This window comes from Tripterygium wilfordii, chromosome 5 (assembly GCF_013401445.1).
Source record: "Tripterygium wilfordii isolate XIE 37 chromosome 5, ASM1340144v1, whole genome shotgun sequence".
Classification (NCBI taxonomy): domain Eukaryota; kingdom Viridiplantae; phylum Streptophyta; class Magnoliopsida; order Celastrales; family Celastraceae; genus Tripterygium; species Tripterygium wilfordii.
Window position 1 is genome coordinate 10,783,703 of NC_052236.1, and position 12,309 is coordinate 10,796,011.

Sequence of the window (12,309 nt, forward strand, 5' to 3'; positions counted from 1 at the left end):
CAGGATGGGCCCATGGCCCATGGGGGCTCTAGATCCGGCAGCTCTAGACAAGGGGCAAGTGCCGAGGGCCCGAAGTGCGACTTGATAGAGAAGTGTGTGTATCTTTAGAGTATTAGATAAGAATGACAAACGTGGATTGAAATTAAAAAAAGAAGACATTTTCAGTTTAAGAAATTAGATGAGAGAGTGTTCCTCATACATGCGCACGCACGGTGTGCGCACGCACGGTGATATAGAATCCTTAAATAAATGTCCTATAAATGTCCTTAGAACACACGATATCAATACTCATAATTTTATTCTTGCAGGACATAAAATTTCAAATGTTTATATGAATAGCAATACAACGCTGAGTACCTATTGTTTTTACTAACTTGACCTAGAAATCCACGTCCAAAAACATTAAAGATATTATCTGCTATAAACCATGGACTCGCATAAATTTATTCTTCAAAGTCTGTGTGAGAGTTACTAGACTTCAATTATATCTCTCTATCCGATGTGGGATATAGTCTACACACAAGTACACACGAAGGAGAAAAAAGAAAAAGAAAAAAGGAAGATACATTTTTCGTATGTATACATTTGTAGAAGTGTTCTTGCCTGTCATGTAAAAAGTTTGTTTTGTAGATATCCATACCCTCTGAGTCTGAGGTAAACTATGGAAAGTGAGAAGTGGCTTGAGAACCATAGGTATATATTAAACAGGCCAACTTCTTCCCTCAGCTTGCGACCTCGATCCATACCCCGGCTGAAAGCAACATAAAATCCTCTTTCTCAGCTGGCTCAATCTCTCTCCGGCTAGACCACTTTCATTGGCGCCATTTGCATCTGTGGTTGTTTGCTTATTGTTCCGTGTAGATTGATCCAAAACTGCTATCACTGTTGGCCCATCTCCGGTGGAATACAGAGCCTTGTCACTGGTCTCATCAGGGACTGACAGCTCCTGCTCTGGTGATGCTGGTACTATTCTGTTATGGTCCCTAGAGAAAGAATTTGATAACGAAGACCTGCAAAATTGGAGTAAACCAAGTCATATGAATTACTCAGGTCAGGAGTCAGGATCATTTTATTACCCATGTCTAGAGGGTAACTTATAGAGAAAGCTTGAGGCAGTAGTTAGTCGGCCAACTCCAATAACAACTCAGTTTATACACCATTTCAGCTCACCATGCATTGCAAATTGGATGCTAAATATTTGTGATCATGTTTTCTGATAAGTTGTTAGTAACATTTTCATAGGAAATGAATATATCAGTACCTGACTTCATGAATGCCGGAGCTACTCTTGGATTCATGAGAAGTACGCTTTAGAGTTTCCTTTTTGGCTACTTCAATGCCAGTCTCACTGTTAGAGCAAACGCCGCCATCTTCAAAAGTAGTCAACTCCTCTACTGAACCCTTTCCCAAATATGGAACCTCAACTTTGGCGAAATTACCAAGAGACCTGCTTTGGCCATTTAGTCTGCGTTCCCGAACAATAGAGATGGCCTTCTCTAGTGTTCCTAAAGCTTGCACTACCTCATGCCTGATAGTAATGTTCTTTTCACCATTTGCACGTTTCTTTTCCAATATTGCATTGCTTGGGGGTTGAACTACATCCTCACCGTCTTTGTCCAAGTCTCTCCTATTTTCATTCACTTCTTCCTCAATCTCACCAAAAGCTTTCCTGTCAGTATATTGTGAGTTATTAAGCGAACACTCATTTGCATCACAGCCAATATGAGATTCTTCAACAGTATCCCTCACAAGGTGATCCAATAATCTGATTTCTTCAGCCTCTCCAAACGCATTATTGTGCATTAGTTCTCCATGTTCTGACGAAGATTTTTCCACAAGGTGTACATTCTGAACCTTCTCTTTCATAGGCCCCAAATCAATATGTTCTTTAGGTGGGATGCAGAGATCATCCTTAATGTTCTTTTCTTTCAGATCCTCATTTGATTCGTTTTTGGAGTAAAGGGCTTCACGAATTCGAGCATACATTGGTTCCCCCAAAACCTTGCCATAATCTTCATCATTTGCAGACACAGAGGTTGATGCCTGTAATGGCGTTGAAGATTGGAAAATGAGAAAGAAATTACAATGGAGTTAGAGCCACAAACATTAGAATCCAACAATGTTCCTTATGCTACCCGTTGGACACAGAATGCTGATTTGATTATATATTTGGCAAATTTAACCGTAATACCTAAAGAGTTATGATTATTCAGGGGGCTCTTTGCTTTGCTTTCAAATGTAGTATGCCAGAAAATGTACAAGATAGGAAAACCGAATACTCAATGAAGAAAGCATTGCATATGAAAGTGACTAACCTTTTGGTAAAGTTTGAAGCCGCTGCCCACGAGCTGCCTTGTGATAAAGTTTATGAGGGACGGAGGGACAAAGTCCAGCTTCATATCGATATTTGCTAGAGTCCTATATAATTCGAAAAAGTTCTCAACTTGAAGTATAGGGGAACAGGGAAAAAGAAAACTACAAGGTTCTCTTACTAGAGAACTAGCAATCATCTATTTATCTTTACTTTCCTTTTTAAAAATCATCATCATCTTTTCCCTCTGGTAATCTGAAACCCAAAAAGCAATCCAGACGGACACAAAAGAAAAAAAAAATCCAATAATCTTACGTAATGCAGATTTGACTTTATATGCAATTCAGCGCTAGCCACAAATAGAAAGGCAGCATTCTCATTTAAAATTGATGCGAAGAAGATAAAGAAACTGAAGGCATATGCAGCTTTGCTATAAGCATGTCATAAACATTAAATCAAAAAGGATGTAAAAGGGTTGAATTAGTTTCCCAGTTTCCCTATTCCAACTCAATGTTCCTAATTCATGTCCAATTTTATCTGCATCTCTAAATATTGGAAGTTTAGAATTGTTGGAATACCATTTCCTCAAGGTATGGCCTCAATGAAACACATGATTCATCTTCATCCATTTCCTGTATAGTTGGCTTACTACTTTTACCAAAAAAAAATTGAGCCAAACACAGAAGACACAATACAAGTATCAGTCATAGTGAAGGAGAGTTTAACAATAACGTAATTAGGAAGCTCAGCCAAGTGTATTTTTGGTAGACAACTAAAGTAAAAAATTCATTCTTTTACTTCTTAGGGAATTATTCGTATCTATTACAGGAAGCAGATCTATATCGGAAAATTTCCTGACCTTCAACAAGCTACCTCAGCATGCTGCAACACAAAAACTAATGACCACCTTTTCTTTTCTTTTTCTTAGGGGACAGTGCCTGTGTGTGCTGGGTACAAGTTTCATATGACAAATAAACCAACCATTACTCACCTAAAGTAGCTTCTCTCTGAAGTCACCTTCTGTATGACAAAGCCCCCCACCAAATCGATCCTTACAACATCATTTGCTTCAGGAATCCCCTCATTGGTGAAACCATGGGTGCTTTTGTCAATGCCCTCCAAATCAGCAATCTGAAATTAAGCTTCTTAGCTTTCTTTAGATATCATTCAGATGGTAGAAAGACATGAAACAAAAAAAATTAAATGCAAATGAATTGTTGTAAATTCCCAATATTAAGTGGTTACCGTATTGAGGAGAATGACAATCAGGTCATGTTGGAAGTACTCGAGCAAAAAATAGTGCACAATAGCCTCCCTAGCTGACAGTGGCCAAGAAACCTTTACCCTTTCTTCCCAAATGTCAGGCAAAATCAGAATTCAAATACAATCAATAAATCTAAACAAGATTTAAGCTACAGGGGCTTTCAAATGGACAAACCTCACCAAAGATAGTTGTTCACCAATCCGAACTTTTTTCAAGCATTTGGAAGTGAGAATCTTGAAACTTGGAAAACTAAATTGAGGCCACCTGGTGAAAATTTTAAAAAAGTTATGATGCAAGCTCTTGCCAAATTACAATGGACATTTGCGTTTGGAATCAAAGCTTTAGCAGCATTATTTAGGCTAATTTTACAACATAACATGTCAAAGTTTCACTTTGGGCAAGCACAATGACAACCCAACCCCCCCCCCCCCCCCCCCCCCCCCCAAAAAAAAAAAAAAATTATACAGGCATGGTAAGTGTTCTGCCCACCCCTTATCCTCTCCTCCGTTGTCAAGCACTCGAGTGCAGCAATTTCTATTTCTACAAACATGCGTGTAGACATTTTATTTCATCATTTGAGAAAGTTTCTCTTTATAAATTAAGAAAACAAATCCTCTTAGACAGCACAAACTTGTCTTTTCTTGGATTTAAAGAATTTTAGATCCATTAGGACCATAAGAGAAGCCGTAGCGTGAATCACATGTGAGTCATAAACCTTCAGCTAATCCCAGTTATAGAAATTGAAAAGCAATAAAACAGTTTTGCTTGCACACTTATATATTTCATATCAACCTATAAATAACCGACAAACGGAATAATTTATTCTTTATCAAACATGTAGATGAAAATTATTCCCCAAGCTTGTGCGATGATGGAAATAAAAAGTACCATTTTCTGTATAGTTCTGATTCCCAAGAGATGCATAAACCTGAAATTAATCATCAAAAGGCTCGGATAAAATCATCAATGACACCCTTAAAACCTTTTTGCATATACTTGTAGGATGAAGAGGAGAGCTTTATGAGATTTAAGCTAAACTTACAAGCATCAACAGGCGCATCAACATAACCTTCAAAAAGAAAAGTATGAAAGGGAGTTCCCTCAGATCCTTCTCGATACATTACTCGGAACTCTTCAGTGTCCTGCTTTAGCTGTCAAAAATTAAAAATAGAGATTTCAGATCTCATTGTTGTTTTAATAGCTAACCGCAAATTGATTAAAGCACCATCATACATAGTACTATTAACAGTATTACACTACTGAACTTCCTAAAAAAACAAAGCCAGAGCAGTTGATATATTGAAGTGGTTGAGCCAAAAGAAGAAGCATCAAAACTATTTTTAAGAGTTCATAGATGCAGAAAAAAAAAAAGAACTTATCAGCAGAAAAGGTCATTCAAAAACTATGATCTTATCACTTTCTTATGAGAGAATGAAAATCTTATCTAGAGAAGAAAGTAAGAAGAGAAGCATCTATGTATCATGAGAAGTAGAAAGAACATAGAACAAAGGTTCATTTGACTAAAAGAGCATACTTTCCATTCCCCATGAGTTGCCTCCCTCGTTTTTGACATTTTACTATCATTTATAGAAGCACTTCTCATTGTGTCAAGAAAACTGGATAGTTCTGTAGTCTTTCTTTGTAATAAATTTTCACTGCATTCTGCGTGTTTCAAAATTCCAACATCAGGATCCTTGGACAAAGTACAAGAATTAGTATCCCAAATTGATGTAGCATTATGTAGCATTTCATATTAATACTTTAGAAATACTAACCATCACTGTCATTGTTTGAAAAATGTACGAGTTGATTCTTGAGTAGGGTTTTAAGTTTCTCCACTTCTGTCAGTTCAGGGGATGCCAGTGCTTTGTCTAGCTTCTCTCTGTATTGAGTGATCTTTCTTTTATTCTCCATATTTGTATCTCCGAGCAAATCAGACTGAAACTCCCTCTCAAAAACTTGCACAGTAAATTTGTGTAGTGAAGTCTATGTTATTGTTGTAATCATCTCCTGAATTTAGCATCAAATAGATGATAATTATTCACAAATTCATCACCAAATATATGATTCAATTGAAAATCTCATTGGACAAACATAGCTAATGAAAAGTAAAAAAACATATATTCATTTCTTCAGTACCAGAAAGAAATTAGAGGAAATCAATGATTATTATGATACTGGAGCAACTGGTTTCTCTTGATAAATACAAAAATCTCTCTATATATTTATATGATTGGTTTTTGCAGAATTCGCATATCATCACAATCACATACACCCAGAAATAACTATTGAAACCCACCAAAGAAACAGATATTAGAATCCATGCAAAGAGCAGAAACCAAACTAAGCAGTGATCCAATCGCAGAAACTATCCAAATCCTTCACCGACCAAAACATGCATGACCCAGATTCAGAATCGATAGAAACCCATAAAAATTAAACTCACATGGGGCTCCCAAGAAATCACCCAGCAGTCCAAGAAGATAAAATCACCGAAATTCCCACAACCCAATTGAAGATCTCAATAAAAGTAGCTTATAAACATCATGAAAAGAGGGACAAGGTCACCTGATGCGTGACCGCCGAGACGGATGAAGAAATTGAGCTCGTCTCGGACCCAACGAAGTACCGACAGTGAACAGAATCAGCTGTACGTCACAGCTTTCCAATTGTAGGCATAAATAACCAACTATCTGAAAAATGCTTACGCAATAAATTATGAAGCTGTTGGAGAGTACGTCGCCGTCAAACAAATTGGGGAGGAAACTGCGAGGTGGCACGATTTTTATATATATGTGTTTGTAACTCATCTCACAGCACCACAAATATTTATCTCACAACACCTCACCTCTCCTCACAATTCTTACAATATATGTTGAATTATTTTATCTAATCAAATTAGGTTAATTATTTTATTTTAGATTAATATACAATGTAAAGGTTAAGTGATTTTATATTAATATTATTAGTCATCTAATATGACTATAATTTAGATACATCAAACGCACCTCACAATATCGCATCATAGTTTTAAAAGTAATGTGCCAAAAAGTTTTTGGGTTCCAACTCACCTCATAGCACTATAGTTTTATAACTTACAGTATCACATAACACTTTACAATAGTTGATAGCACTCCCGAACAACACCGTGAACTGCGTATCTCGACCGCAATTACAGGCAGGGGCACTTGTGTTGGATGTCGCATGTCTCATTGGAGGTTAATTGGAATTTATAACCCTAATTATAGATTAGCTTATTAGCATGAGTCGTGTTGCATTTTTTCGCCTAAAATAAGATTCTCATTTTAGTTGAGGGTTAAATGGAGGTTCACATTTTGGGTGGACGAAGAAACATTATTCTAACATTATGAGAATTCATTCTTAGCCGACACACTTATTAGAAAATCCAACCCAAATAGTACGAACTACTAGCCTACTACGAACTACTAGCCTACTAATATTTTGTTTGTTTTGAACCAAAGGTCCACAGTTCACATTATTTTGTTTTTCTTGGACTGTCGCCATTAATTAATTTTAGGCCTAAAAAATATGTTTGTTGTGTATGTGAGGAACTAAACATTTATTTATATGGTACTCGTTTGAGTTATATTAATAAGATGTAGGATAAAATCCTAACAATATTGTATAAATTTTTAGACTCGCACGCAATGATACACTGACCTATGCATGTTTCTTTTCTAAGATAAGATGTAGCTTTTTTATTTTCAAAGGTGCACGTGTGCACCAATAAAAATACACACACATATAGAATTGGGGTCCACTGTCTTTGGGTCCATATGTTTTAAATAAATGGTGTTATTGTGCATATATATATATATTAATGAGAGGTGGTTTGGTTGAAATCAACTAGGTTAGACATATATATGTCCAATGTTTGATTTCAATGAAAAACAAATATCTCAATGGTATTTTAAAAAATAAATAATGAAAACATATATATATATATATATTTCATTATAAACTCAGAAGCTCAAAAGACAAAATCTTGAGTCATAAGTTCAACGAACTATGGGTCCAAAAAGGGATAGGACAGGAAACATATCTAACCACCAACATTCATTGCTTGATGTTTATTTTTACAACCACAAATTTTCAAACCATATATATGATAATATCAAAATACCCTTCACTAGAACCTTAGCAAGTAACCCAATATGTAGAGGAGTACGCTCATTGAGGAGCCACCTCGGCCACCGACCATGACAGAGCTGAAGTTCCCATCCAAGAAGAAAGCAGGCCAACAAGGCCGTAGGAGACAGGGTAGTTAAGAAGAGAGCATCTCGACATGACTGAGATGCCCACCGAGCATACCAACTCGAAAGTCCCGGATGACCAAACATAACAAGGAATTCAAGATCTTTAGTGAGATCGACCCTATCAAAGAAATGAATTAGGATGAGATTCACCTTACTACAAATCCGCCTAAGAATCATGGAAGAAGAGTCAGCACCGGGTAAAATATCTTGAATCTTAAATCCAACACTCTTATTTGCTACTCGAGAGATAGAGCTCCTAATACTGCACAATCTCATATTGATAGCTTACTAACTTGAGCGTCAAAGAGGTCCTTAAGAACACTCTCGGAACTCCCTATAACTCACATTTTCTACTATGCAAATCATCCGAAGAGACACTAGTTGACATCGATCCTACCACCTAATACGTCACTAGGACCAAGCTAGTTTTGGATCAGGAAGAATCCGCCTTTATATACTCTCTTTTTTTTCACACCATGAGCTAACTCGTTTACCTTTAGGCTTTAGCCTTCTTCGCTTCCTTTCAAAGCAAAGATCGGATTCGTTCACTGCAACAAACATATATATATATTTTTTATGATTAATAATGTAATATTAATTTGATTTATTAGGAACACTCCAACACAAATATAAATGGATATCACTTATTAAAGCATACTCTACATTTATATATTCTTTTTGAAACGGAGAGGAGAATTCGAACCCTGATCAAGGTGATACACACCATTCTAACCACTCCAACTAAGGGATCGGGTGTACTCTCTCCATTTATATTGAATCCACCTTAATACGTTATGTGCATGATGTTAATGGGCTTAATATGGCCCCTTCCTTTAATATGTTCCTTTGGACCAACGAACCCAAGTACAATGTACAGGCCCAACTGGACCTGAAGCTTATGGGCCTCTCTCGGGCTCTAAGCTAACTGAACCCGACCCGTAAAACGGTGTTGCCCTTGTGCTCTCGTCTTCTCCGGACTCCATAGTCCCGTCTCTGTTCAGGGAGTTCTCTCTCTGACTAAACTTGCGAATCGACTGTAAATTGAACGTCGAACCCTAAACTATAAACACTATATACGTACATTGAAACCTAAACTATATCCTTTGACAAGCTAGTAGTGTGTACGTCCGCACGTTACGACTTATCCGTGCGGATCCCAAGTCAGTTTCCTGGTTTGGTCGTTGGATCATGCCTGAATATCACGGACTTAATGGTTATGCAATAGTCAACGCGTCTCCCTAACCAATAGAGGCCCAACTTGTGTCACGTATCAATTATCTCTCCACAATTGTATAGATACCTAGTTGATAATACCAAAATATTCATCCAATGAGACGTTAATACGTGTCACCACATAAGATAAAGAAGAGGAGATTGAACTGCGGAGCATCTCGATAAACCTAGATGTCACCTTGACCTCTACTCCTCGGGACAAGCATGACTTCAGGAGCCCCAGGTGACCAAAACACCTCAAGGTACCGAGAAGACCTTATCTTAGAACATGAAGAAGATATGCACAGAGATCTACAAAAGATCTTTATGGAATTCACCCCTCGAAATCTCGTCCGCAATCAGAGGAGGATTCATATTTCGAAATTCATATAAAAGGGGACATCCGCTCATGTAAATTTCTCTCAATATTCCATACTAACTGAAGACCTGTATTTATAAGAACACAGTCATCTAGAACTACTGTTGGTAAGTTATGTTTGGTAAACCTTGGTGTCTCATACATTCAAAATGTAGCCTGCACCAAACCAACATCTCTCACACTTTGCAATCCAAACCTGCCAAACTGCCAGATTCCAAACACAAGAAGTTATCTTTCAGGGGAACAAATGGCCAATTATAGAATTCCAAAGTACCCAAAAAAAAATAATAATCCAATTATTATCTTCAAAAAGTACCAGCATAGGAAATATAGGATGTATGGATATGATGGAATAGACAAAGACTCATCTTTTTACAACCAAAGAAAAAAGATCAAACCAACCCAAAAGCATCTAGACACATAAAAAAGAATCCCAAACTAAAAGATATATGTATGGATATAATCTCTCAACAAAATGTGGATTTGCAAGGCTAAGATTGTGGAGGTGGGGGTGGGGGTAGAGCCTGAGCAGTAGCTGGTTGGCTACTGCCACCGCCGCCACCGCCATTGTTTTCCCATGGCCTCACAGTGAAGAGCACCACAAGCAAGATGATCACAAGCAAGATGATGATTGCATAACAAGTCCATTTCCTTGTGTTCTTCTGCAACTTCCTGGCTGTCTGCAGCTGCTCTGTCCCTCCTCTAACAAAAGAACTAGCTCTATTCATGTTGCTTTCAATGTCATCCAATTGTTCTCCCTGAGCTTGCACCAATACTGCCATGTCAAGGAACACCTGGTGCAATTCCTTGAGATTCTTCTCCATGTCTTTCACACCATCATGTCTTTCTTGGATTTCATAGATTGTGTCCAACACTCTCCCCCTTCCTTGCTCTTGAATTGCTTTCTGCAAGAAAGTCTCGCTCTCCCCTGCAACAATTGGAAAATTTCAGTTTCTTGTTCAAAATTAATTTCAATTATTCTTGATCGAAGAAACAAATAGATCAATTAGACCATAGTCGTACCTGTAGAAATCAAGCGATCGATGGTCTTGTCATCTGGATTCTCTCCGGTGACCGTGAAGTACCGCCTCTGTACAGTCTCCCTGTACTCATTCGAGATCCTTTCCCTCAACGCATTGAAGCTCTCCATAGAGTCCTGAAGCTTCTTCCTCAGCCCGTTGACAATAGACGTCCGGGTACGGTCCGACGACGACCCAGGCCCACAACCGGGCAGGTTCCTATTGGCGGCGTTGGACCGGTCAAGCGCCTCCAAACGGACCTTAATCAGCTTCGCCTTTTTCAAGGCAAGCGTGACATCAGCATCCATACGAGCACGAAGGTCCTTGACGGCCTTGGAGTTGTGGAGAGTCTTGCTCTGCTCGTGACTGGCGAGGAGATTCGTGTTAAGCCTCTCGAGCTCCTTGAGCTCGTCCTTGATCGACTCCACATCTTCAAAAAACTTGTCGAGATTAACTCCCGTCGCCGAAGAAGCAGACATCTCGATCACGTGGTGATCCGGCGACCCCTCCTCGCTCCGGTAGCGGGAGAATGAACCGGAGAATAGATCATTCATCTTCTTCTGCTTCTGCTTCGCTAGAAATCAAAACTACAAATTAGTCAGAAATAGAGAAAAAGCTACACAAGTAGGATTTGTTATAGGAAGGTGGAGGAGAAGTGGTCAATGGGGAAGATATAGAAGAGTCAATTCTATACGAACAAGGAAACATCGAAGAAAGTAGGTGTAGGAATGGGAATCGTACTGCGCGTTGATTTCTGGCAGGAAATTGGTTGGGATTTGAAGAAATTGGAATTGGAGTGAGATTGACGGAATCCGAAACCAAGAAAGGGTCGTATTGATTTTTAAACCAAGCAATCCAATCCAATCCAATCCAATCCAATCCAATCCATTTGGAGAAGGTACTTACTAGTACATGGATGGACATCAATATGATTTAAAAGTCAAATTTGAACTACCAAAATCAAATCTCAGTTACTTCAGCTGAATTGCCGCGTTTAAATTCTTGAAACCCATTTGGAAGATAACTTAGTAAGTGAAATTTTATAGGGTCAAATTGTATGGATTCGGGATATTCTAAATTTGATTATACGGAAGCAATATCCTTTTGATCAAACTTACTATGTTGTTACGTGAGAAATTTCGATTATATGTAGGTTTGACGACCCAAGTTTATGCGTAGGGGCGGAACCACTCATACCCAAGAGTGGGCGGTTGTCTCACCTTAAAAATTTTTTTGTTTTAATAATACACATATTTTTACAAAAATAAAATTATTATAAGACTTTGCTCCTCCTTAAATATTAAGGAAAAAAAATAAACATCAACTTTTTATGTAACGTGTTGGACCCAGCTAAGGGCAAATGCAATGAGAAACAACTTACTGGGCCAACATTTTTTTTTGCCCGGTCCCACCTCTATTACACAAAAAGCCAAGTTAAACACGTATTCTAATACAGCCACATCAGCAAAACACAAATTTCTATACACTTTTTCTTCCCACACACTTTCTCTTTCCACCCAACCCAACAACATTCCATTCCTCCATATTATCCACAACAAAACTACACAAAAACATCAAATATCAATACATCCACATCAGCAAAACACTTATCCCAATACAGCCACATAAGCAAAACACATTTTACAATACAGCCACATCAGCAAAAGACAACATCTTTATTGGCCCAATACCAATTCACCATTGCATTTGCCCTAACATAGACCAAGTTTAATAACTAATAACAAGTCAAATTCCTAACAATAGTCTCTCACAACTCCAATAGCTCACAATTAACTCCCAACTAACTATAGTAGCCCTAACCAAGTTTTAATAATTTAGTATAGACC

General features: G+C 38.0%; 2 protein-coding genes across 4 annotated transcripts; both read right to left on the bottom strand.

Annotated features, from left to right (window-relative positions):
* Positions 1 to 416: 416 nt before the first annotated feature.
* Positions 417 to 6,351, bottom strand: LOC119998955. Of its 3 annotated transcripts, none has more exons than XM_038846435.1 (11): positions 6,144 to 6,351; positions 5,351 to 5,585; positions 5,110 to 5,237; positions 4,618 to 4,726; positions 4,464 to 4,503; positions 3,750 to 3,839; positions 3,557 to 3,656; positions 3,303 to 3,442; positions 2,316 to 2,418; positions 1,262 to 2,043; positions 417 to 1,010 (listed from the first exon to the last, which is right to left on the bottom strand). In XM_038846435.1, the coding sequence occupies exons 2-11, from the start codon at positions 5,487 to 5,489 to the stop codon at positions 701 to 703; spliced, it is 1,941 nt and encodes a 646-aa protein (XP_038702363.1). In that variant the 5' UTR covers positions 5,490 to 5,585; positions 6,144 to 6,351; the 3' UTR covers positions 417 to 700. The 3 variants fall into 3 exon arrangements, with proteins under 3 accessions (XP_038702363.1, XP_038702364.1, XP_038702365.1); XM_038846436.1 differs by having other exon boundaries at positions 6,022 to 6,154; XM_038846437.1 differs by lacking the exons at positions 5,110 to 5,237; positions 6,144 to 6,351 and having other exon boundaries at positions 5,351 to 5,501.
* Positions 6,352 to 9,714: 3,363 nt separating this feature from the next.
* LOC119999161 (syntaxin-121-like) lies at positions 9,715 to 11,288 on the bottom strand. The gene is made up of 2 exons (XM_038846680.1): positions 10,467 to 11,288; positions 9,715 to 10,371 (listed from the first exon to the last, which is right to left on the bottom strand). Exons 1-2 carry the CDS (start codon positions 11,014 to 11,016, stop codon positions 9,935 to 9,937), a joined length of 987 nt encoding a protein of 328 aa, XP_038702608.1. The 5' UTR covers positions 11,017 to 11,288; the 3' UTR covers positions 9,715 to 9,934.
* Positions 11,289 to 12,309: the final 1,021 nt, after the last annotated feature.

What these genes read in the sequence shown, in the direction of transcription:
- LOC119998955 (XM_038846435.1), bottom strand. Translation starts at nt 5,489, where the DNA reads ATGGAGAATAAAAGAAAGATCACTCAATACAGAGAGAAGCTAGACAAA. An exon ending in CAACTCATGGGGAATGGAAA is followed by an intron (nt 4,727 to 5,109) that starts GTATGCTCTTTT and finishes AATTTTTGACAG; the next exon opens with CTAAAGCAGGACACTGAAGA. An exon ending in TCCGGCATTCATGAAGTCAG is followed by an intron (nt 1,011 to 1,261) that starts GTACTGATATAT and finishes CCAATTTTGCAG; the next exon opens with GTCTTCGTTATCAAATTCTT.
- LOC119999161 (XM_038846680.1), bottom strand. Translation starts at nt 11,016, where the DNA reads ATGAATGATCTATTCTCCGGTTCATTCTCCCGCTACCGGAGCGAGGAG. An exon ending in CGATCGCTTGATTTCTACAG is followed by an intron (nt 10,372 to 10,466) that starts GTACGACTATGG and finishes CAATTGTTGCAG; the next exon opens with GGGAGAGCGAGACTTTCTTG.